This window comes from Equus quagga, unplaced genomic scaffold (assembly GCF_021613505.1).
Source record: "Equus quagga isolate Etosha38 unplaced genomic scaffold, UCLA_HA_Equagga_1.0 252_RagTag, whole genome shotgun sequence".
Classification (NCBI taxonomy): domain Eukaryota; kingdom Metazoa; phylum Chordata; class Mammalia; order Perissodactyla; family Equidae; genus Equus; species Equus quagga.
This window is the reverse complement of record NW_025799860.1, coordinates 1657223-1680677: the sequence shown is the minus strand read 5'-3', so window position 1 is coordinate 1680677 and position 23455 is coordinate 1657223. Positions and strand designations below refer to the sequence as shown.

The following is a 23455-nucleotide window of genomic DNA, read 5'->3' as shown; positions in this document are numbered from 1 at the left end:
GCTTGTATATATAAGTAAAATAATAGGAAAAGGTCTGGGAAGATACTCACCAAACTGTTAATAGGAATTACTTTTGAGGATGGGGAGTGCTGATCCAAGGGAACTGTGGCTTTATCTCCAATAGCTTAAATTTAAAAAGGAGAATTTATTCAAATATTACTTATGTAATGAGAAATTAACCTTAATAAAACATGAAATGGGGGCACTGGGCTAGATTAATGGCTTTTAATCAATTTTGGCTATGACCCCACTTTAGGAAGTATATTTTCTGTTGTGACCCAGTACACCCATATATATATCTATTTAAACAGCTAAAGACTAAGACAAAAGTTTCATGAAACAGTATCTTCTCTTACCATACACAGTACATTCTGCTATTTTCTTTTGTAATCTATTTTATTTTCAAAGCTGTCCTAACCCACTGAATTGGTATTGGGTTGCAAACCATATTTTCAAATACTTGGCTAGATGATCATTAGCCCTACAGTTCTATGATTTTTAATTTATCTATTGCCTCCTGCCTTGGGCTCCCCACCTTCCCTGAACACCCTTACTATTTATTGTCTCTTTTGCTCAGTTGGCATAAAATTATCACTACCCATATGTTCTTTATCCATTTGAGTGTCTTCCTGGCTCCCCAGTGAGGGGGAAATCATTTTGAAAGCAGGGACCCGATGATCAGAGATAACACAGAATAGTATGTGTGAAAATGCTAAGTGTGATGGAAATGGTGTGTGTATGTGTGTGTATTTATATTCCCAAGGGTCTAAAAACACTCAGTGGATGTTTCTAGATGCTGCTGACCCACGGATTTGAAATAGGCCCTGTGTCTACCCTCCTTTGAAATGCTCCCAGGTGTTCCTGCCATCAGAAGTCAATTCTACCCCCACCCCATGCAGCTCCTGAGAGGGGGCCATACAAACTGGCTTGCTACCTAAACTTTTATAAATATTCAGCCAAAGGACAAATGATGTTTTTCATTTCTGAACAGGGTTATACTGTGGCAAACAAATACCCCTCCATTCATTCCAAAAGCATTGAAAAACCAAAGGTTCAGAAGAGAAACAAATAGGGCAAACCAGAGAAATGTTTTGGAAAGGCTTTCAGAGAACAGGAGTTTCCGGGGTAAATCAGTTATGGGGGACAGAAAATATTTGTTCACTGAAGGAATGCAGGAGAATAAAAAGAAATTTCAACCCCAAAATACTGGATTTTTCTCATTGCCCTTAGCCTAATTTGCATATTTGTATATCTTTGCACATTGTTTTCCAGTGACTGTAATCCCTGACCACTGTATTTATGAAATACAGATTTGGTTCTGGTTTGTTTTGCTTCGTTTTGTTTTTGAGAGAGAGGGAGGGAGGGTGTCATTGTTTTGTTCTATTAGACTATCATTGTATCCAGTTTTGCTGGAAATATGTAGGTAGTAGATATGACTGGAAATATTTTCCTTCTTGTTTCTTTTGGGGATTTGCTGTTAAATTATGCAAGTCCGTTTAAATACAGTATCACGGTTGCCAGCTGTAGCTTGGGACACGGAGTAAAAGGAAAAAAATCACAGGCTTCCCATCCCTACACCTGGGGCTTCTTCCTAGTAGCCTTGTAATCCTCTCCACTCACATTTTTCTCACCCTTAGGGAGACTTGAGGCCAGCTTAGATCCCCAGCTCCCAGGCTGGGAACTAGCACTTTTCCCAGGAGAAGTGTAGCCCAGTGTCTAGACTGGCACTAGTGGGCACTCTTTGATGAAGGTGAGAATGAGCTGCCGCAGAGATTCTGATGTTCAAAACTCTTAATGATTCCCCACTGCATTCAGGATCGAGTACAAAGGCCTAAACCCTTCCTCCAAAGCCCCATCCAATGAGGCTTCTGCCCAGCTGTTCAGCTTCTTCCCACCACTTTGCTCCCCAAACTCTTGCCTGCCTCTGTCCATTCTCCACAGAGCAGCCAAAGTGGTCTTTGTAAGCCATTAAGACCCTCCAAAGAATTTGCATTTCGTTGAGAATAAAATCCAGACTCCTTTGCATGTACAAAGGTCCCTCCATGCTCTGGCCCCTGCTTACCTCATTAGCCTCGTTTCCACCATCTCCCTCTTTTACTACATCTCAGCCACATTGCCCTCCTTTCTGTTCCTTGAACACAGCTCTTCCTCATATGGTGGCCTTAGCAACTGCAGTTCCCTCATCCAGAGACACTCTTCCATGCTTTTCCTTCATGTCCTCCAAGTCTTAGCTAGCTTCCTGACTGGCCAGCCCAAATGAATCTTCCCAGTCACTCCCTGTTACAGCACTGTTTTTTATTCCATTCTCTGAAGTGATCATGTTTGTTTGTCTCCCCCTAGAATCTGAGTACCATGAGGACAGGGAGTATGTCTCTTTTGTTCATTGGCATATTCTCAGTGTCTGGACTGGTGGGCCTGGCACCAAATAGGTGTCAATAAAAATCAGTGAGTGAGTGAATGTATATGAGCCAGTGGTTCTCAAACTTGAGGAGCATCAGCATCACCCGGAGGCTCGTGTCAGATTGCTGGCCTGACTCTCAGAGTTCCTAATTTGGTAGGTCTTGTATGAGGCCAAAGAATTCATATTTCTCCGAAGTTCCCAGGTGAAGCTGAACTTGCTGGTCCAGGGCCACACTTTGAGAAATGCCATCACTGTGTGCTTGAGTTCTGGGCTTACATATGTTTAAGATCTCCATGCCTTTGTTCCCTGTCTTCTCTTCTTGGAACCTTGTTTCCTTTATTCCTTGGGCAAGCCTTCATCCCTGCTTCAAGACTTAGGATGAGCATCACTTCCTCCAGGAGGCCTTCTCCAATCCTTGGTGCTCAGTACCTGGTGCGAAAGAAGTCTTAACCTTATCACACTGCATTGCCTTACCCCTGTGCATGGTAACTGTGCTTCCCAGACTGCAAGTCCTCCAGGGCCTGGCTTAGTCATGTCTGTGTTCCAGCTGGAAGCTCAGGAATGTTCCCTCCATGAAGGCATATGATGCCTCTGAAATTGAAGTCAGACCTGACCTCTGTGCAGCCCTAGACTTCTGGCCCACTCTCAGGCCTCATTATTTGCAGAAAGCTTTGCCCCAAGCCCTCCTCCTCTTGCCTTTTCCTCTTGCCAAACTCAACCCTTAATAACAGTGGCTTCTTCTCCTCTTTGTCTCAAATGTTTAATTTCTCCAGCTTGTGCTCAAACCTAAATTGTTCCATTTGTTTGGTTGGCTTTAGTGTTCTGTAATAACCTGTGGAGAGGGCCAGGTCACTTCCTTAAGACAGAGTGATAAATGCTAAAATTGGTTCTAGGGCAGGAAAAAAAAGAGAGAGACAGAGAAGAGATTTCTTAATGGATTCTTAAATTCCAATTTTATCTTCCTAAATGCTGCTCTTTGAAGTTACCCCCATTTTTCCTAATGTTTTTGAGAAACCTCAGTACTGCTCCCTTGCCTACTGCAAAGCCAATGGGAGGACAGAAGCTTGAACTCCCTGGAGGTCCACCTGCAGGCAGGTCCCAGGCTCAGGATGTCCCTGGGTCTGCGGCATGCTCACACTTTGGGAAAAACTCACCTTGCTATGGTGTTGGAGCTGCACCCAGCCTCCATAGCCAAATTTCTGCAAGAGAGAAGCACAGTTATACTGGAGGACCAAAGCAGAGAGGACTCCAATAAAGGGGCATCCTTGCAGCAAAGGATCCCAAGCTGCATCCTTTCAAGTGTCACCTTCCCATTTTTTACCCATACCCATGTATCACTTATTCAATATTTATATTTAAATCAATTTACTTTTTTCCTTAAATATATTTATTTAGGAAGAAAATTCTGTATCATAGAAATCCTAATTTTACCTTTTCTCCTAATGCAGGTCACAATTTTTAAATGAAGGTTAACATTAAAAAATATTTATTCACCACCTAAAATCATTTCAGGACCACCAGGAGTACACAGACTATAAGGACCACTCTTCAGGGGATATCATCTTAGAACATTAACACTGCTCTTCAAACTGGGTTGCAATCCATGAGTAGATCATGAAATCAATATAGTGGATAGTGACCTATATGTTCTAAAAACACAAAATAGTACGTGTAGCAGATGCTGCTGGTGTCCCACCCATATTCTCTCCCCTTAACATTTCTGTGCACACCAGCTCTCCTTCAACTGACAGTACCAGCGTTTCTTTGACAGGAGCTTCTCTCTCTCTCTCTGTTTTTTGTGGGGGTTTTTTGGTGAGGAAGATTGTCACTGAGCTAACATCTGAGCCAATATTCCTCTGTTTTGTATGTGGGATGCCACCACAGCATGGCTTGATGAGTAGTGTGTAGGTCTGCATCCAGGATCCGAACCTGTGAACCCTGGGCAATCGAAGTGGAGTGCATGAACTTAACCACTATGCCACTGGGCCAGCCCCAACAAGGGCTTCTCTTTTGCCACTGGAACCAGCTCTGATCAGGCCCTTTGGGCGAGATGACTCTGAGGTGAAGCATACATTCTACACTTTCATTGGCTGCTTTGCTTTCCCTGTCTTACTTCCCCACTCTACTGGTGTTTTCTGGGATCACCTCCAAAGTAAACTACTTGCGTTTGAATTCTTGTCTCAGGGTCTGCTTCTTGGAAAACCCAAGCCAAGATAGTAGAGGAATAGAATGGAATGGGATGAGATCGGATGAGATTAGATGGGATAGAATAGAATGAAATAGACACAGCAAAGGAAACCATCAACAAAACAAAAAGACAACCTAACAATTGGGAGAAGATATTCTCAAATCACGTATCTGATAAGGAGTTAATATCCAAAATATATAAAGATCTCATACATCTCAACAGCAAAAAAACCCAAACAACCCAATTAAAAAATGGGCAAAAGATCAAAAAGACATTTTTCCAAGGAAGACCTACAGATGGCCAACAGGCACTTGAAAAGATGTTCAACAGCACTAATTATTAGGGAAATGCAAATCAAAACTACAATGAGATATCACCTCACACATGTCAGAATGGTTATAATGAATGAGACAAGACATAACACGTATTGGAGAGGATGGGAAAAGAAGGAAACTCTCATACACTGCTGGTGGGAATGTAAACTGGTGTAGCCACTATGGAAAACAGTATGAAGATTCCTCAAAAAATTAAGAATAGAACCACCATATGATCCAGCTATTCCACTGCTGGGTATTTATCCAAAGAATATGAAAACACGAATGCATAAAGATATATGCACCCCTATGTTCATTGCTGCATTATTTCACAATAGCCAAGACTTGGAAACAACGTAAGTGCCCATCAAGGGATGAATGGATAAAGAAGATATGGTATATATACACAGTGGAATACTACTCAGCTATCAAAAAAGATGAAATTTTGCTATTTGTGACAACATGGATGGACCTTGGGGGTATCTGGTAAGTGAAATAAGTCAGAGGGAGAAAGTCAAATACTGTATGATCTGCCTCATAAATAGAAGATAAAAACAACAATACACAAACACATAGATACAGAGATGAGACTGGTGGTTACCAGAAGGGAAGGGGGAAGGGAGGAGGGTGAAAGGGGTGACTGGGCACATGTGTATGGTGATGGATGGTAATTAGTCTTTGGGTGGTGAACATGATTAGTCTACACAGAGATCAAGACATAATGATGTGCACTAGAATACCTCCATGTAAGTAATTATTAGTTTCATGAAACTCTTGTTTCTGTTGTATATAAGGATATTTGTACTGAATCACAATATAAAATATATTTCTTCTTGGGGGTCATGAATAAAATATTTTGAAGGCCTCTGCCTAAGAACACAGGTATATATGACTCGTCTAACTACAGGTTTTTAAAGTCTCATTTCATTCATTCATTCATTCTTCAAACCCTCATGGAGTCCCACCCATGACCAGCCTTCCTAAGGCAGAGAAAACAAAAGTGAAGGACAGTTCCAATCTGCGTCGGACACAGTCTCGAGAGAGTGGGACTAGGATGGGCAAGTAATTGAAGACTGGCAATTGTGTGTGAGACGTGCTGTGACAGAGTGACGCACAAGTTTTCTGGAAGCCTGCAGGAGGTTACTGACATACAACTTGGGTCACGTGGTATCAGGGGAGGGAGATTGAAAAGGTAGTCTGGAGTCAGTCGTTTGTCGTCATTAGTTAATCATCAACCCAGTCATGTTGATTCTGCTTTTCTCTTTCTTCATTGCGTAAGGAGGTCAAGGTTATTGAGGTGTGTCTATTAATATTTAATAAGGAAAGGCAGATTTGAAAAGAGACATTAGTGCTTCCAAAGGGGCTTCCTCTTCTAAAATGAAACTAGTACTGGCTTATTCTTTTCATTTTTTTAATTGGAAAGTTTGAAAAAATAGTGAAAAAAGATCAGAGACTGATGTTTTGAAATAATATTTTACCCACTAAGAAATGATTTGAAGAGAAGGAAAATCCGTTGTAGCTATTGAACTATATGAAGACAAAGGAAACTCTGCTATAAACTAAAGTCACTTTAATACTTACTTTACTCTGACTATATAGACGGGAAATGGGGAGAGAAAGAGAAAAGGGTTCCAGCAACATTTAGATGTATTTTTATTTATCTCACTTCTCCCAGTTTGAAAACACACAACTGTTTCCTCTAGCTGTTTCGTCACTGGCTTGCCTGCACTCAAAGGGACACTTCTACCACGTAACAGACCTGATTGCTTGACCTGCGGGTTGGGAGGCAGGTTCCAATGACCCCATGCCCCCAGTGGGTTTATGTGAGTGCGAAGAGTTGGGGAGCAGCAGGTGTGGAGGGAGGCACTGGAGGCCAGGGTGAAGCGAGGACGTCCTTCAGAGCTGTGATACTCTCCTGGGCCAGCTCTCCGAACTTGCAAAAACAGAGTAGGAGGAGGGGGGTTACCAGGCCTGGGGCGGTGGGGGGATCGGGGAGATATTGTTTAAGGGTACAAACTGGCAACTAGTAGAAAAATAAATTCTGGAGATCTAATGCACAGCTTAGTGATCATAGTCAACTAGATCTTCATTGTTCTCAACACAAAAAAGAAATGACAATTATGTGATGTGGTGAAGGTATTAGCTAATGCTACTGTAGTAATTACATGGAAATATATAAATGTGGCAAACCAACATGCTGTACACCTCAAACTTACACAATGCTATGTGTCAATTACAAAAATATATGTAAAAACACAATATTCTGTTTTAAAAAAAGGTGGATGTGGTGGTGGTGCTGTGCTGAGGCCCACAGTACCATGTAGCTCTGGGATTCTAGGCTCATTTCTGAGTCTCAAGTACCTCATCTGTCAAGCTGAGTTAATAATATAAGTCCTATTTGGTTTTTTTTTCCCTAATTTTTAAAAATTATTTTATTGAGGGGCTGGCCCCGTGGCCGAGTGGTTAAGTTCGCGCACTCCGCTGCAGGCGGCCCAGTGTTTCGTTGGTTTGAGTCCTGGGCGCGGACATGGCACTGCTCATCAAGCCACGCTGAGGCAGTGTCCCACATGCCACAACTGGAAGGACCCACAACGAAGAATATACAACTATGTACTGTGGGGCTTTGGGGAGAAAAAGGAAAAAAATAAAATCTTTAAAAAAAAAATTATTTTATTGAGGCCATATTGACTTATAATATTGTGTCAATTTCAGGTGTACCTTAGCCATGTACACTGTATCTGTACATGTTTCCGTGTAGACTGTATCGTATTCACCACTGATAGTCTAGTTTTTGTCCGTCACCATACGTATGTGCCCCTTTACCCTGTTCTCCTTCCTCCAACCCGCTTACCCTCTGGTAACCGCAAATCTGTTCTCCTATAAGTTCTATTCACATTTCACAAGATTTTATGTTAATGAAATCACACACACACACACACACACACACTGCTCCCTGGAAGTATGAGACCATTATGGTTATTATTACTACCATCGACATCATTATCATTATCATTATTAAGTGTACCAGCTATCTGCTTGGAGCACGTGAGACTGATAGATAGAGGCCTGGTTTATTGGGACAAAAATGCCCCTGCCCTCTTTTGAGGTGATAGCTAGCAGACAGGGAGGGGAGGTAGTGTAAAGAGCCAGCGGGACATGTGCTTGGGAAGTCCTGCCCATGCTCTGCTCCCCTCAGCCTCCTAAGGAGTTTTAACAATGTCCGTAGGGCCCTGCATTCGGTGGGGCACCTAGAAATTGTCAGCTCTTGATGACCTGTTCTCTGCTCAAACTACAGGCAGGCTTTGGAGTGGAAGGCAGGTAATGGGAGATGGGGTTGTGGCACAGGATATTAGGTAGAAAGTTTTCTCCCCTCAGCAAAGAGAAGGCACATTTTAGGCTGCTATATATCTTCCAGATGAAGAAGGCTGAGAGCTTATGAAAGAGATCCTTATACTTCGTGGCTTATTTAAGAACAGCTTCCAGTGCCCAGAGGGAATGTCTCATTGGGTCCTAGGTTTAGTGGGAAGATGACCATCTTTCTCAAGGAGTCAGAAGAGTGCATTCCCCAGAAACAAGATATTTCTCTCGGACATTGCGTACATCAGTTTTGGAGCTGCTGAAGCCTGGATTCAAATCTGAATTCCACACTGAGAATCCAACAAGATTGAGTAGAACAGCCAGGCTCTTCTTTGCATAATCAACTTTACATCCGCCAGCAGGAGGAACCGAAAAGCCCTCCCCTACCGGCGAAAGAACATTTTAACTATGATTGGCCTGCTCTCTAAGCACCAAATCCTCATCTGGACAAAGAGGTAGATGCTGTGGAGCTTGGAGGCTCTGCTGCTGTGACATTCTCTTGGAGGGTGGGTCATGCCAGCTCTCTCGGGGGAGAGTACAGGTGGGCAGTGTCCCCTAGACACCACTAAGGTAGTTCCCAAAACATTTCACGCCAGTATTCTTTGAGACTCAAATAAAGAGAAAAGCTGTCATGTTGAATATAATGCTATTTTCCTGGGATAGATCAAGGGCTATTGTAAAATACTAAATCCTCAAATTTCTAAGCCTCTCAGATAAGGGAGTAGAGTCTATTCCTTCCATTTCCTGTATCATAAATTAATTAATTGCTTTAGTCAGTGTATCGTTCATCAGGCAAATAACCATAAACTAGGGGTAGAAAACGGCAACACCATAAAAAGTAAGAAATGCCTGCAGCTTCCAAACAAGCCAAACATACTCCTCTGAAGTAATTTGTGAATTAAAAGACTCTGGTGCATTTCATTAAAAAAATCCCTAACATTGTGAATGGGTGTTTACACTTGAATAAAATATGACAAGGACAACAACATTCAGAACAGCAAGTTCCCACGTAGGCACTTAAACTCCTTTTGGAGGGGTTAGTTTGATAGAGTTAGATTTACTATTAGCTATAATAGGAAAGCCTTTCAAAGATGGTTCAGTGTCATTTGTATTTTTCCATCACCATGTTTACCACCATCTTACCTAAGATAACAATAGACAAAGAAACACTTAAGATTTACATTCATCCAGGAGGCAACTATGAGAAGAAAATAGCTTCATTGACTTCCACAATGAACCACATTTTAATTAGAGTTTGGGTTAATTCATTTTTCCTCACTTGAGATAAAAATAATGAAACATTATCAGTGGAGTGGAGTGAAAGTGCTATAGAAGGCTGAAGTTTGGGTAAAACCTGATACTCAGCCTAAACAAAAATCAAGTCAATTTTAAATTTCTTTCATGCTCCCACCTTCTTCTTTTAGTATTAATTCAAAAGTTCTTAATGACAAAGGAAATATCCATCTTTAGAGAAACACAGAGAATGCTCCTTAGAGACACTCATTGTGCAGAGGCTTCACGTCATTTCCTCTAGGGCTTTTTGATGTTCCTACTCCCTAGTTCTTCATAACAAGGATTTACAGCTTAACGTCAAAAAGGAAAGGTTGCAGACAGTATCCTAAAATAGACTAAAAAAAATTTCACCAAGATATATCTTGGTGCTTCTAAAACTTATTTTAAACATTTTGGAAAGAAGATACGTTTTAGAAGTCCTGGAAACCTATCCTATTCCATTTTTAATAGTCTCTTACTTGAAACTGCAACTTGAAATTCTATAGTTGGCATGTATTTTCCAAGCAGCTGAAAATGTGATTTAAATGGAAGTAAAACTGCCTGACTTAAATTGTCCAGAAATTTTAAAGAATGCTTATTTGAGGGGAAAATGGGATTTTTGAGAAAGCACTTAACTTCTTTGATCCAGTATTCTTCCAAAATAAACATAAAAGCCATGTTTAAAAACTAGAAATCAGAGCTACTAAATAATTTAAAATCACTCCTGCAGAGAAACTTAACATCTGATTCCCAGAAGAAGAGAAAGGTCTGTGATAGAGGCACTGAGAAACCCTGGAGGAGTTCCAGAAATGATTCAGCAAATTAATCCCCATTACCTTTTTTAGATCTGGCCATTCTTTTGGTAGAATATGACTATGGATGTCAATTTTCATCTCCACAGGACCAGAGAAGCGTGTGAGGAAAGAAGCTTTGATATCAAGGGATCTCCAGGATAACCATGGAGTTAATGGATAAACTTAGTCCCTCTATGGCTACCTTCGGGTACCAGTCAGTGGAGACCTGCTCAGCCCAGGCTAAGTGCATTGGGACAGCCTTTTTAAAGCTCAGCTCTCTGTTTATTTGACAGCTTGGCTTTGGGTCAACAGCTCTTTGGTAATCAGGACCCTAGGCACACACACAAAGGACTGTAATAAACCCTATGGCGTCAAATGTCCTGCAGGTATCATAAAACACAGCAGGTCCAAAATGGACTAATTGTTTTTTAAAGTATTTCAATTTTTATCAAGATATACATAGTTAAAACTCAAATATATTTGATTAAAAATCAAACAGGACAGAGGGCTTTTAAAGAAAATAATAGATCTCTGACTCACCCCTTCTTACTCTTGGTTTCGTTTCCCAGAAGCAACCAATTTTAATGCTTTTGCTTTTTGTTCCGTTAGTTATCTCTAGGCCTTTAAACAGTATTTAGAAATTAGCTTGTTCATCAAAATTTAGCGTGTTGAAAAGTTGTGGAGGAAGTTATATCTTTACTTTTAAATCGTAGAAAGATCCCATTCTTCATATATGTTGTTTCATCCATTGCCTTTTTGTTCATTTGTTCATTCATGCATTCAACAGATATTTATTGAGAATTACTATGTGCCAAGGATATAAGGTTGAATGAGAGATAAAATGATACGTAAATTGTAATAGATAGTTGTACTAAGCCTAAGTGTAGGGAAAAGAAGAGAGTAGCAATTTACGTTGAGGGTTGTCAGAGTAGTTTGTGGAGGGATTCCACTGGAGCATAAAGTGGGGCTCACGGTCATGCCTCTAAAGAAGCCCTTTATTGTTCTATGTTTAACCTTTCTTATTCCTGGAAAGCATAAACTGTTCAAGGGACCTGAGGCCCCTGGCAAAGCCTTAAACCTGTTTTGGGATGCTCCCTTCAGCTCAGTCTACACATCACAGGGACTAAATAGTTACAAAAGCCTTCCTACTAGGCTATTCAACTAGATTCTGGAAATTATAACATGTATTCTTTTTCAACTAGATTCTGGATAAATTATAACCAGTTCAACTAAATCCTGGATAAATTATAACAAACATTCTTTTCAACTAGACTCTGGATAAATTATGACAAATTCAACTAACTTCTGGATAAATTGTAACAAACATACTTTTAAAGGCTACTCAGCTTGGAAGAAAAAAGGGAAATCCTCAAAAGCATTTTTAAAAAGTTCAGTGAACTAAAACCAAATGAGTGAGTCTTTAACATAGAGGCACATGCCAATACTCAGAGCAAGTGTAAGTGCTTTTAGAGCACTTCCTATGGACCAGGCACTGTTCCAAGCATTTTACTCATATCAATTCATTTCTTCCTCATCACAGTCATATGAGAGGAACTATGACCAATATCCATTTTATAGAAGAGGAAACTGAAGCACAGAGAAATTAGGTAACTAGTCCATGGTCATACAATAGTAAGTGACAGAGTCAGAATTTGAACCCAGGCAGTGTGGATTCAGAATCCTGGAGCTTTGAAATTAATATCCCACCAGAGGAGTGAGAGATCATACCATGGGCTTGTACCAAGCTGGGACTCCCTCATTAATGAATTGGAAGAGAGACTTGCACAGAGAGATGAGAAGATTGAGCATGTACAAGAACATCACAAAGTACAAAGGATAGAAAGAAACTCTAAAAGGAGTGTAATCAGACTGCTAAAAAAGAGGAGAGGAGTGCTGGCCCAGTGGCCAAATAGTTAAGTTTCCACGCTCCACTTTGGCAGCCCAAGGTTTGCCAGTTTGGATCCTGGGCACGGACCTACACACCACTCATCAAGCCATGCTGAGTCAGCATCACGCATAGAAGAAGTAGAATGACTTACAACTAGGATATGCAACTATGCACTGGGGCTTTGGGGAGAAAAGAAAAAGAAAAGAGGAAGATTGGCAACAGATGTTATCCCAGGGCCAATCTTCCTCACCAAAACCAAAAAAAGAGAGGAGAGAGAGAAGTTGGAGGAGAGATATTCCAAGAGATAATAGCTAAGAATTTTCCAGACCTGATGAGCCAACAGATCCAGGAATCACAACCTATATCATGAAGGATTAACAAAGAGAACTCCATTTCTAGAAACCTTGTAGTGAAACTACAGATTACCGATAACAAAGATTAGACCCTATAAACAACTAGAGAGAAAAAGAGAATGCCTTCAAAACTCAGCAATTAGACTGACAGCTGACTTCTCACAGCAGTGATGGGAACCGTAGGACAATAGAATAATATGTTCAAAAGCCTGAGAGACATTAACTGTCAACCTGAAACTGTATACCTTGTAAAACTTTGTTTTAACAATGAGGGAGAAGTAAAGGTATTTCTAGATAAAAACTGGCTTTGCTACCAACAGACCCCCACTAGAGAAATTTCTAATGATGTACTCCAGAAAAAAGGAAAAATGACTCCAGAAAGAAGGTCTGAGATGTGAGATTGAGTGGGGAGCAAAGAAACTGGTAAACAGATAAGTAAATTGAAACAATATTAAATATTTAAAATAATAATAATGCCTATTTTAAGGAGTTAAGGCACTAGCAAAAGGTTGTCCAGCCATACTCTTGGCTTTTCTCTCCAAAGTCTGCCCTCCTGACAGCAAATCTCCTCATTTTAATGTCTTTACAGCAAATCTCCTCATTTTAACATCTTTTGCAATATGAATAAGAACTCCTGAGAACTTGAGAATTCCTGAGAATCTGAGAATTTCCTAAATCATCAAGTTCTGGTTCCTTTTTTCTTACCGGCTTTTCATTCTGTCTTTTCCCTTTTGCACTTTACTGTAAACAGCAAGAAGGAACCAGGATGAACCTTTAACACTTTGCTGGAAATCTCCTCAGCTAAATATCCAATTTCATCACTTATAAGTTCTGATTTCCATGTGACTGTGGGACATACAGTTGAGCAAAGTGTTCTGCCACAATATAGCAAAGATCACTTTTCCTCCACTTTCTAGCATGTTCCTCGTTTCTTTCTGAGCCCTCACTAGTAGAATCTTTAACAATTATATTTCTACTAACAGTCTGTTCAAGGCAATCTAGGCTTTCTCTATCATGCACCTCAAGTTCTTCCAACTTCTACCCATTGCCCAATTCCAAAGCCACTTTCACATTTTTATGTATTTGTTACCGCAGTACTCCACTTTCAGGTACCAAAATCTGTATTAGTTTCCAAATGCTGCTGTAACAAATTACCACAAACTTAGTGGTTTAAACCAATACAAATTTATTATCTTAGAGTCCTGGAAGTCAGAAGTCTAAAATGGGTCAGTAGGGCTGTTTTCCTGAGGAAGGCTCTAGAAAAGAATCAGTTTTCTTGCTTTTTCTAGCTTCTAGAGAATGACTGCATCCTTGGTTCATGACCCCATCCTCCATCTTTAAAGTCAGCCGTGTAGCGTCTTACAGTCCTTCTCTCTGCTTCTGTCATCACATCACCTTTTTTGGGGCTCTAACCCTCCTGTCTCCCTCTTATAAAGACTCGTAATTATAGTGGGCCCACCCAGATAACCAGGATAAATTCCCCATCTAAAGATCCTTAACTAATCACATTTTCAAAGTCCTTTTTACCATGTAAGGTAGTATTTTAACAGGTTCTGAGGACAGGACATGGACATCCTTGAGTGGGTAGCATTATTCAGCCTACCATAATTAGGCATGGTAAAATTTCCACAGTAACTACTAAAAGAATACACATAAAGTATATAACTTCCAATCCAGTTAAGTGGAAAATATAGTCAGAAAAAAATTAATTCAGAAGAAGGTAATAAAGGGGGAAAAAAAGGTGAAACAGAAATGGGCCAGCCTCATGGAGTAGTGGTTAAGTTTGGCATGCTCTGCTTCGGTGGCCCTGGTTTGTGGGTTTGTATCCTAGGCACGGATCTACAGCTCTTGTCAGGCATGCTGTGGTAGCAACCCACATATAAAGTGGAGGAAGATTGGCACAGATGTTAGCTCAGGGCTAATCTTCCTCAGCAAAAAAAAAAGGAACAGAAAATGTAGGCAAGTAGAAAGCACAAAATAAGATGGCAGAAATAACAAAATCCAGCTCTATGTTGTTTATGAGAAATACATTCAAACTATAAGAATATTTAAACTATACTATTATGTATATATATATATATATATATAGTTAACTAAACTATTTAGTTAAACTATAAGAATATACAGAATGTTTGAAGGTAAAAAGATAAGAGAAAATAAAAGAAGCAAAAGAAAGCCATAATAGCAATGTCTGTCATAAACACTTCAGGGCAGTCCAAATAAAACAGACTACAAAACAAAAAGTGTTATTAGGGCCAAAGAGGATCACTATACAGTAATAAAAGTTTCAACTAAGTACAAAGCCATAAAAATTCTAAATTTGGTACACCAAATTGCCTCAAAATATATAATGCACACACATATATTGCAAATATATATATTTGGCAAATCTTCCAACATATGTCTCTCAATTATGGTTTGGTCAATCAGATAAAAATTATCTGCAGGGAGATGCAGAGGAGGGCCGCAATGCTGGGGAGCCTCTGAAGAACCTAAAAGTGTTCCACAAGAGAGAGAGAAAGAGAGCATTTTAAGCTCCAGCCTGCCCAGAGGGCTCTGAGTCATTTTACCACAGGGTCATTCAAGTAACAACCGTCCTAGAGCCCTGACATTTCTTCTCTCCCTACTTTGGCCCTGGGAAGGAGAACTCAAGCTCAGGGAGAAGCAGCAATGCCAGGTGGGAAAGGAGAAGAAAAGATCAGTGCCCACTTTCAGGGAGAGAAGCCTTACCGTTCAATGAGGGTTGAAAAGATTACTAATGTACTAGGCTTTTTTACTTTTTCAACAGAGCCTGGGTTTGCAATTTAAAGGGACCTTAGGAATTTTTGTTACCTAAAAGTGAGTAGACATGTCCTGGAGGCTACATAGGTTTTCATCCAGAGGGAGGAGAAAGGCTACCTTCACCAAGCAGTATTAAAGGAAAAGTGGGAGATTTAAAATATTGCGTACATAACAACACCCAATGAGTCGCGTGTGTTCGATGTTCCTGTAACAGAAGAAGAGAGCCAGGCTGCTATTTTTGCTTATCAAGACAAGCAAACCTTTTGGCTAAATGGAGAGGAGGTTATAGGGTCCTCACGAGCAAACGGATAACACTCTTTCAGTTTCTACTATGACACTAAGGAAAGTGACAAAAGAAAGGAAAATTATATAAAATCTCATCTCCACATTTTAAAAAATGAATTATAAATCAGATGGACTTTATATTGGCCTTCATTTGTGGAAAAAGGCAAGAGATCCTTAAATTATTCAGTAGTTGGATTGTGTAAAAATAAAACATGGTTTAGACTAAGTCTGAGTAGCTCCTTTCTCCTGGCCCTAATTTGATGGCTATGAATCAGCTCAAATACTGAAGTCCGACTTCTGACTCTACTGCGTATTAGCTGAATGGCCTTGGGAAAGTTACATAATCTCACTGTAAAACAGGGATGATGATAGAACTGACCTCGTAGAGTTATTGTAAGTATCAACTTGAGTGATATAAAACTATCAGCTATGAATTATACCATGACACATAATTCAATTATTTCTTAGTCTGTCGTATACAAAGACTGGCAGGAAGTCTGATATCAGTCAGTTTGAGGGACCTTCCTCTGCCTTTCTTGGACTATATAAAACCCCTAGGTTTATATGATCCAAGACTATGGGGTGGGGGCATGCCCTCTGTGGTGGTCACCACGATAGTGTTTCTCCTTGGCCAGGCCTATGTGGTCCACTTGAAGGTGGACAGCTCTGCTGGTTGAAGGACCACTCCTGGAGACTCCCATACCAACATGGAATTCTTCCTTTCTTCTATGTCTGCTCCTCTTCTTGTGTTTTCTCTCTCTGTGGATGACACTCTATCCAAACCCAACTCCTCCCTCTCTGCCTCTCTTTCTCTACCCCACAATCAATAAATCACCAAGTCTTCTTATTCTAATCCCATTTGCACCTCCCAACCTCGTCCCTCCTCTCCAGTCTCACTTTTAGGCCCTCATTATCTCCCTCCAGAATAGTTTAATCACCCACTAATGGTCTCTGACTCCAGTGTTGGCCCCCATATTCCATCCCCAGGACTCTCAACCAGTGTGATCTTTCTAAAACACAAAATGATCACATCTCCTTCTAAGCATAACGCTTTTCATGGTTTCTCACTGCTAAGTCCAAGCATGTGTGGGAAACAGGCCCCATAGGTACTTTACCTCTTTTATCTCTGTGCTTTGCCACTGTGCTCTGTGACCCAGCCACAGGGAGTACTTTATGCCTTCCCACATGTAACGCATTTCCCATTTCGTCTTTATTTATGGCTTCTTTGGTCTCTAATGCTTGGGATGACCTTCCCCTGTCCTTCCTTCTGCCAAGTGTACATCTATCCATCACTGAACATCTAGCTTAAACACCACCTCGTCTGTGAAGCCTCTCCTGACTACACCCATCCACAAACGATAAAAGGGGACCACCCCTTCTGCAAGAGTTAGTTGGGGGAGTGAGTAAGAATGACCCTGACAAAGCTGTGAATGATTTCAAGTTCCTCTTTGAAGATACCAGAATCTCTTTCTACTAGCTTTTCCCTGGCTTCTAGCTTTTGGCACCCAGAGACCTCTGTATCTCTCTCCTCCTTATCAATTCTTGCTATTTGGAGAGGAGCTGGTTTCAATCTTTTGCATTTGAGTTTGAATTTGTTTACAACCAAGGACTGTTGAATTAATGAATTTTTGAGTAAACACCATGGGCCAGGGACCATGTTTGTCTTGTTGGCTGTTATCCTCAGTGAAAAGCAACTGAGTAGGTAGGTGCTTCTGATGGTTAATTTCATGTGTCAACTTGGATGGGCCACAGTACCCAGATGTTTGGTTGAACCCTATTCTAGATGTTTCTGTGAAGGTTTTTTTGGATGCTATTAACGTTTGAATCAATAGACTTAGAAAAGCAGATTATCCTCCATATTATGGGTGGGCCTCTTCTAATCATTTGAAGGCCTTAATATGAAAAGACTGACCTCTTTGGATGAAGAGGGAATTCTGCAGCCTTCAGACTTGAACTGCAGCATCAGCTCTTCCCTGGGTCTCTAATCTGTTGGCCTACCTTCAGATTTTGGAGTTGCCAGCCTTCACAATGGCAGGAACTGACTCTTTAAAATGAATCTCTCTCTATATATATACACCTTGTTGGTTCTGTTTCTCTGGAAACCTTGATGAATACAATGCTTTATAAATGTTCTGTAAATACTTGATGAATTCATTAATAAATAAGTAAATAAACATGAATAGGTGGAGAATAGGTGGATAAAATGCCTTTTTCAGGAATGTTTCTGTTGAAGCCTCATGTGGAACTGTTATGTGAAAGATTACAGCCTTTATTCAATATCATGCAGCAACAGGTGCCATTCCCAATATTGCTGTGAACTTTATGGCCTTTCTTATATTTGGAAAATTAGGTGTTCAAGGGTACAAACAGAAGCTAGCACTTGGATTTTGAGTTTAGAAGCCTCAGCCTCAATGGTTGATGGAAAGACTTTGAGCCGTAGACTTAGGAGAATCCAGGATTGAGATCAAAATTTCACTCCCCTCTGACTAAATGAAGACCTCCCAGACCAGGCAGCAGGGAGTCAGAGAAGGAGAGGGGAATGTGTCAACACTGTGGGTCCCTGAGGAGGGCATCCCTATGCCCTGCCTTCCACGGCCATGCCTGGGAGTGTGTATGTTGGGGGAGAAAACCCAGATAGATCTCGAGATCTTGATCTAGTAGTAGATGGGACCTGTGCCTGGTTCCCAGACAGTGCCTAAGAAAGTGGCAAGGAAATGTGACTAAATGTTAGACTTGGACAGAGAAGACTTTACATGGGTAAGCGGGGTGCCCAAGGCTCAGCAAGGCAAGAGAGCTCTAGAGGGGACCCAAAGGGAGGATAGAAGGAGTTGAAAGCAAGCCAGTCTTGAAGAGGCCTTGGGGTGAGGGATGAAGGATGAGTCAGCAGGTATCTGAGGTGTTGATGATGGAAGGGAGACGTTTCAGCATATGGCAACATAAATGTGACCCAAACCAGATACCACCTCTGCCTGCCAATGCCTTGGGCTACAAAAGAGAGTAAAGCAGGTCTGGAGTAACAGTTTAGAGTGCAGACTATAGCATAGACTTACAAACTTTGTTTCCTTGATCAAATTACTTAATTCTCTATGTACTCCTCTCCCCATAAAATAGGAGAATAATAGAACCTACCTTGGACCATTGCAAGGATCAAATGAGTTAAGATATGGAAGGCATATAAAACAATGCCTAGCATAGAGGAAGTGGTATGTAAGGGTTAGTCATTGTTTTTCATATTATTGTTGTCACAGAGGCCTGCCAGAATTTAGACAAAACCTCAAGGAAAATGTGTGGGTAAAAGAGACCCCACAATAACTGAGATTAAGTTTCTGCCATCTGATGGAATAAGGATTTGTATTAACAATTGAGAGGTATTACAGAAAAGTAGAGAAAATTACATTTTGTATACATTTACACAATGACACACTTGAAATTTTGGGAAGCTCATCTAAGAATTCCAGGTGTTATTGCAAGGGTAGGGATGTTTTTTGGGGGGAGGTTGGGACTGATAATCCCACCACCATGTACAGGCCATATCATCAATGGGTTGAGCCACCTGAAGAGGCATGGAGCAGTGGAGACCAGAGTATAGGAGGAGGGTTAGCTCAGGGAGACGGCAGGTGATGGAGACCTGAGGACTAGAAGAAGGTTAGTTTTGGAGAGGAAGGATCCTCTCACCTTTTGAGGGTGAAGGGAAAGATGAAATGAGACAAGGGGGCCATGATGTGTTGAACTGAAGGTTCAACCATCAAGAGCTGCTAATATGTAAGGTCTTTCTGAGGTGAGAAGTGAGGTCATCTACTGAAACAGGGTTAGAGATTTAAAAAGAAAGGAACAGATTTAAAATGGCATTTGAGTTGCTTGGTATGTGTTGAAGAGCAGCATCAGGGCCACAGTGTAGTTGGACTTTAAGATGGTTTAATGGGGGGCCGGCCCCATGGCCTAGTGGTTAAGTTCAGTGCGCTCTGCTTTAGCAGCCCAGGTTTGGTTCCCGGGTGTGGACCTACACCATTTGTTGGCATCCATGCTGTGGTGGTGACCCACATACAAAATAGAGGAAGATTGGCACAGATGTTAGCTCAGGGAGAATCTTCCTCAGCAAAAAAGGAAAAAAAAAGAATATTTAATGGACTACCACTTGAAAACACACAAAGGAATTTTTTTAGTCTAGAAGAAAATGCAGGCAAACATACACTATGGTTCTACTGGAGTGGTGAGATTCTGAATGACTTTTTATCTCTGTATTTTCAAAATATTTTATAATGAAGTTATCTTACTCTGATCATCAGAAAGGTTTATAAAAATATATTTAAAAAGAATGTATGGGGGCCAGCCCAGTGGCACAGTTGTTCAGTTTGCATGTTCCGCTTCAGAGGCCCGGGGTTCACCAGTTCAGATGCCGGATGTGGACATGGCACCGCTCATCAAGCCATGCTGTGGTAGGCGGCCAACATATAATGTAGAGGAAGATGGGCATGGATATTAGCTCAGGGCCAGTCTTCCTCAGCAAAAAGAGGAGGATTGGCAGCAGATGTTAGCTCAGGGCTAATCTTCCTCAAAAAAAAAGAATGTACGATGTGTCACATTGTCAATGTTCTCAAAAGTCACCATAACTAATGTCATCTTTAACCATGAGACACAATGGTTTGTCTTCTCTAAGCAGTTTTACCATAGGTTAATCCAATGTTCTCATCTCGCTCTGATAACCTAGGCACAATATAGCTGCCTGTTTGCTTCAATGATAGAGTCAATAAACCCACAGCCATATACATTCTACTCCAGTTGCCCCCTGAACTATTTTTTAAATCAACTAAAAGAACCAAGAATTAAGAGTCAGTCCAGGAGCTTCTCTGATTCCATGAGCTTTTGCAAGATCAGAGTAACTAATAAGATTCTACACTTGTAGAAAGAATTACGCCCGCTGGAGCTCAGGAAAAATGATCGGCTGACTCTAAATTGGATTGCTGAGTGTCACCCTAAAAGCTAGTGGTACACTTGGATTTTATTCATCTTTTTTTTCCACTATGACTTTGAATTAGAGATCAGCTCTCCTCTCTGACTAAGCGTCTTCTCTCACCATTGCCATCATTGATGCCTAATTCGGAAATGAGGTGGTAGGCATTTACATAATGGGAGATTATGTGCTGTTCACTCATAACGGTGCCGGGGTTGTCAATCATCGCACACTTTTACAGAGCTGTGGAAGGGAGAAGCAGAAATACATGAATGTGAAATCCATCACCTGAAGGATGTTGAAAAAAGAATGAATTCCACTCTAGACTTACTCGGAACTCTGATGATAGAAAATAATAACTTTTATCCTGTGGGGTGGAGGATGGGTTGGGAAAAACCAGAGATTCTCAATCTTAAACTCCAAATGGTAACACTTGGGGAACTTTGAAAATACTGATCCGTCTCCCTCCTCCCTGCCCCTGCCCCCCCATCCAGGGAGGCCCAATTAAATTTGAAGTTATAAACAATTAATAATATTTTTAGTATAAGTATGTCTCAAATATTGCATGGGACATTCTTATACTAAAAAAATTCCTTATTTATCTGAAATTCTAATTTAACTGTGTGTCCTGTATTTTTACTTGCTAAATCTGACAGCCCCCCTGCCCACCCCAAACCAGATTCAGAATTAACGGGTCTGTATTTTTAAAAAAGTTTCTCATGTGATTCTAATGTGCACCAAGATTCAGAAACACTGGGCTAAACCTTAAGAGGCCTCCTCTGTAAGATGAGGTTGGCAGAAGGCAAACTAAAACAGGAAAGAGAAGGTTGGGGAATGATGAGACCGATCAGAAGAACCCATTGCAACCCTTTAAAGTCTTTTATTTTGTTACCTTATATTCTGTATATTATCTTATATTTGCTAGAACTTGATGAGGAGAACATTCATGGAGCCTGCTGCATCCACAGCGCCTTCTGAACTACCAAGCCCTCGGCCCATGCGAGGCGGGCAAGTCTAGATGGTTATGCAGGCATGTGTAGCGTGCTCTGTATCAGCGACCCTCCCTGCCCTCTTCCAAACTTTGTCCACTGGGGCCAAGGCTGACTGAACCTGAGGGAGGCACATGGCCCAAGACAGTCAGTTTATAGTCTGGACAATGAGGTGGCATGGCGCAAGAGTTCTGCCCAGTATGGTGGCAATGATTAAATTAGACCAGACAGATTCTCTCTCTGTGCATTTTATTTCTGGATACAGAGCGTCAGATGATTGTTCATGGAAGCAGAATCAGTCCAGATAGGTTAGGTCAGCGGCTCTCAAACTTTAATGAGTGCTAGAATAATTTGCAGGGCTTATTAAAACACAGATTACTGGGCCTTGCTCCTAGAGTTTCTGATTCACTAGGTCTGGGCTAGAACCCACGAATTTGCATTTCTGACAAATTTCTACATAATGTTGCTGCTTTTGATTCAGGGGCCACACTTGGAGAGTTATTGGGTTAGCTTACGCTGCAGTGACAAACAAGCTCCAGATCTGAGTGGTTGAAGGAAACAAGGGTTTATTTCTTGTTGGGGCCACATGTTCGTCGTGGGTTGGCTGGGCACTCAGCTCCACCATGTCAGCTTCCTCACTGCGAGACCCACATTGATGGAGCAGCCACTGTCTGGGACATTCTGGCCACCAGAGCAGAAGGGATGGGGAGAGCATGGTGAGGCACACCCAGGCTCTTAAACTGTCCCCATTGGAAGTGACCTGTGTCACTTCTGCTCAATTTCACTGGCCAAAGAAAGCGATATGACCATACATAATTTCTAGTGGAACAGGTAAATACAATGTTATCATTTGCTTAGAAGGAGAGAGAGAGAGACAAAAGATTTGCAGACTGCTCTGATGACCACACAGAGGCTGAAACTAAAAAAGACACACAGAAAGAGCACAGCTTGCAGAGGACATGAGACCATCGGTGCCATGAATTGAAGAAAATCCTGGTTGGTTGGGTGTCGGTAGGAGGAGTAATCAGAGGCAGAGGGAGAGAGAGAGAGAGTCACGCAATGGTCAGTAATGGTTGATGATGGTTGTTGAAGCTGCTTTTCACCCTGAACCACATCTAAGGCTGTTGCATTATGTTCTGGTCACCAAGGATGTGTTAATATGGATGTGCCATGTCCCTGAGATTCCCAAATCCTTATTCCCACATACACCTGTAAGCTCATAAAACCTTTACCCATGGGGTCTCATCACATTACCAAGTCACCACCAACAGAGCGTGTCCCAGCAATTACACGTAATTTCAAAATAACTCAAGTCTCCAACTTGTAGTTTTCAAACATCATGAAGGGGACACATAGACCAAAATAGAACGTCTTAAAATTTCTTTAAATACATTTTTTTCCACATAAAGCCCCAAGCCCCCAGTTCTTCCCTAGTCCCAGCCTTTGGATTTCTAGTTTTTCTCCTCCTTTTCCTTTTCTCTCAATCCTACATTTCAAGATTCCAAAGGTCTGATTTAGCAAGGCAAGGGTGGGGACCAGCCTGAGCAGGCCCCGCCAGACTCCTCTGTGGTGGGGGGAGAGGGGAAGTCTGGGGATACACCGAGGTTACTAATCTGAGGCATCACAACCTCACAACACACCCCCAGGACTTTATATACCTGAGGGGCACTCAGTTCCTTGTAATAAACAGAGGCCAAACAACTTGACAAGGACTTTCACACCAGAGTAAATGATTTCTTAAGTGAAAAATGTGTGTGCGGGACTTAAATATTTTGACAATGTTAACAACAGAAAGGACACTGGTTAATTTCCATCACTGCTCAACTGTTCATCCTTTAACATTGAGCTTAGACATCTTCAAAACGTCCCCACAGGCGCTACA

The 23455-nt window shown here is 41.2% G+C and overlaps 1 protein-coding gene across 4 annotated transcripts in view; it reads right to left on the bottom strand.

Moving 5' to 3' along the window:
* Positions 1–10557, bottom strand: part of LOC124233830 (2-amino-3-carboxymuconate-6-semialdehyde decarboxylase) — a 70081-nt gene extending 59524 nt beyond the window's left edge. For 2 of the 4 annotated variants that reach the window (XM_046651073.1, XM_046651076.1), the window contains exons 1-2: positions 10369–10557; positions 3556–3600 (exon numbers count right to left, since the gene is read on the bottom strand). In XM_046651073.1, the coding sequence (XP_046507029.1) occupies positions 3556–3600; positions 10369–10425 (102 nt within the window). In that variant the 5' untranslated portion in view covers positions 10426–10557. Of the gene's footprint in view, positions 1–50; positions 125–2875; positions 3291–3555; positions 3601–10368 lie in introns of those variants that run through there. The other 2 variants (XM_046651075.1, XM_046651074.1) reach the window with 2 other exon arrangements.
* Between the last annotated feature and the right edge of the window lie 12898 nt (positions 10558–23455).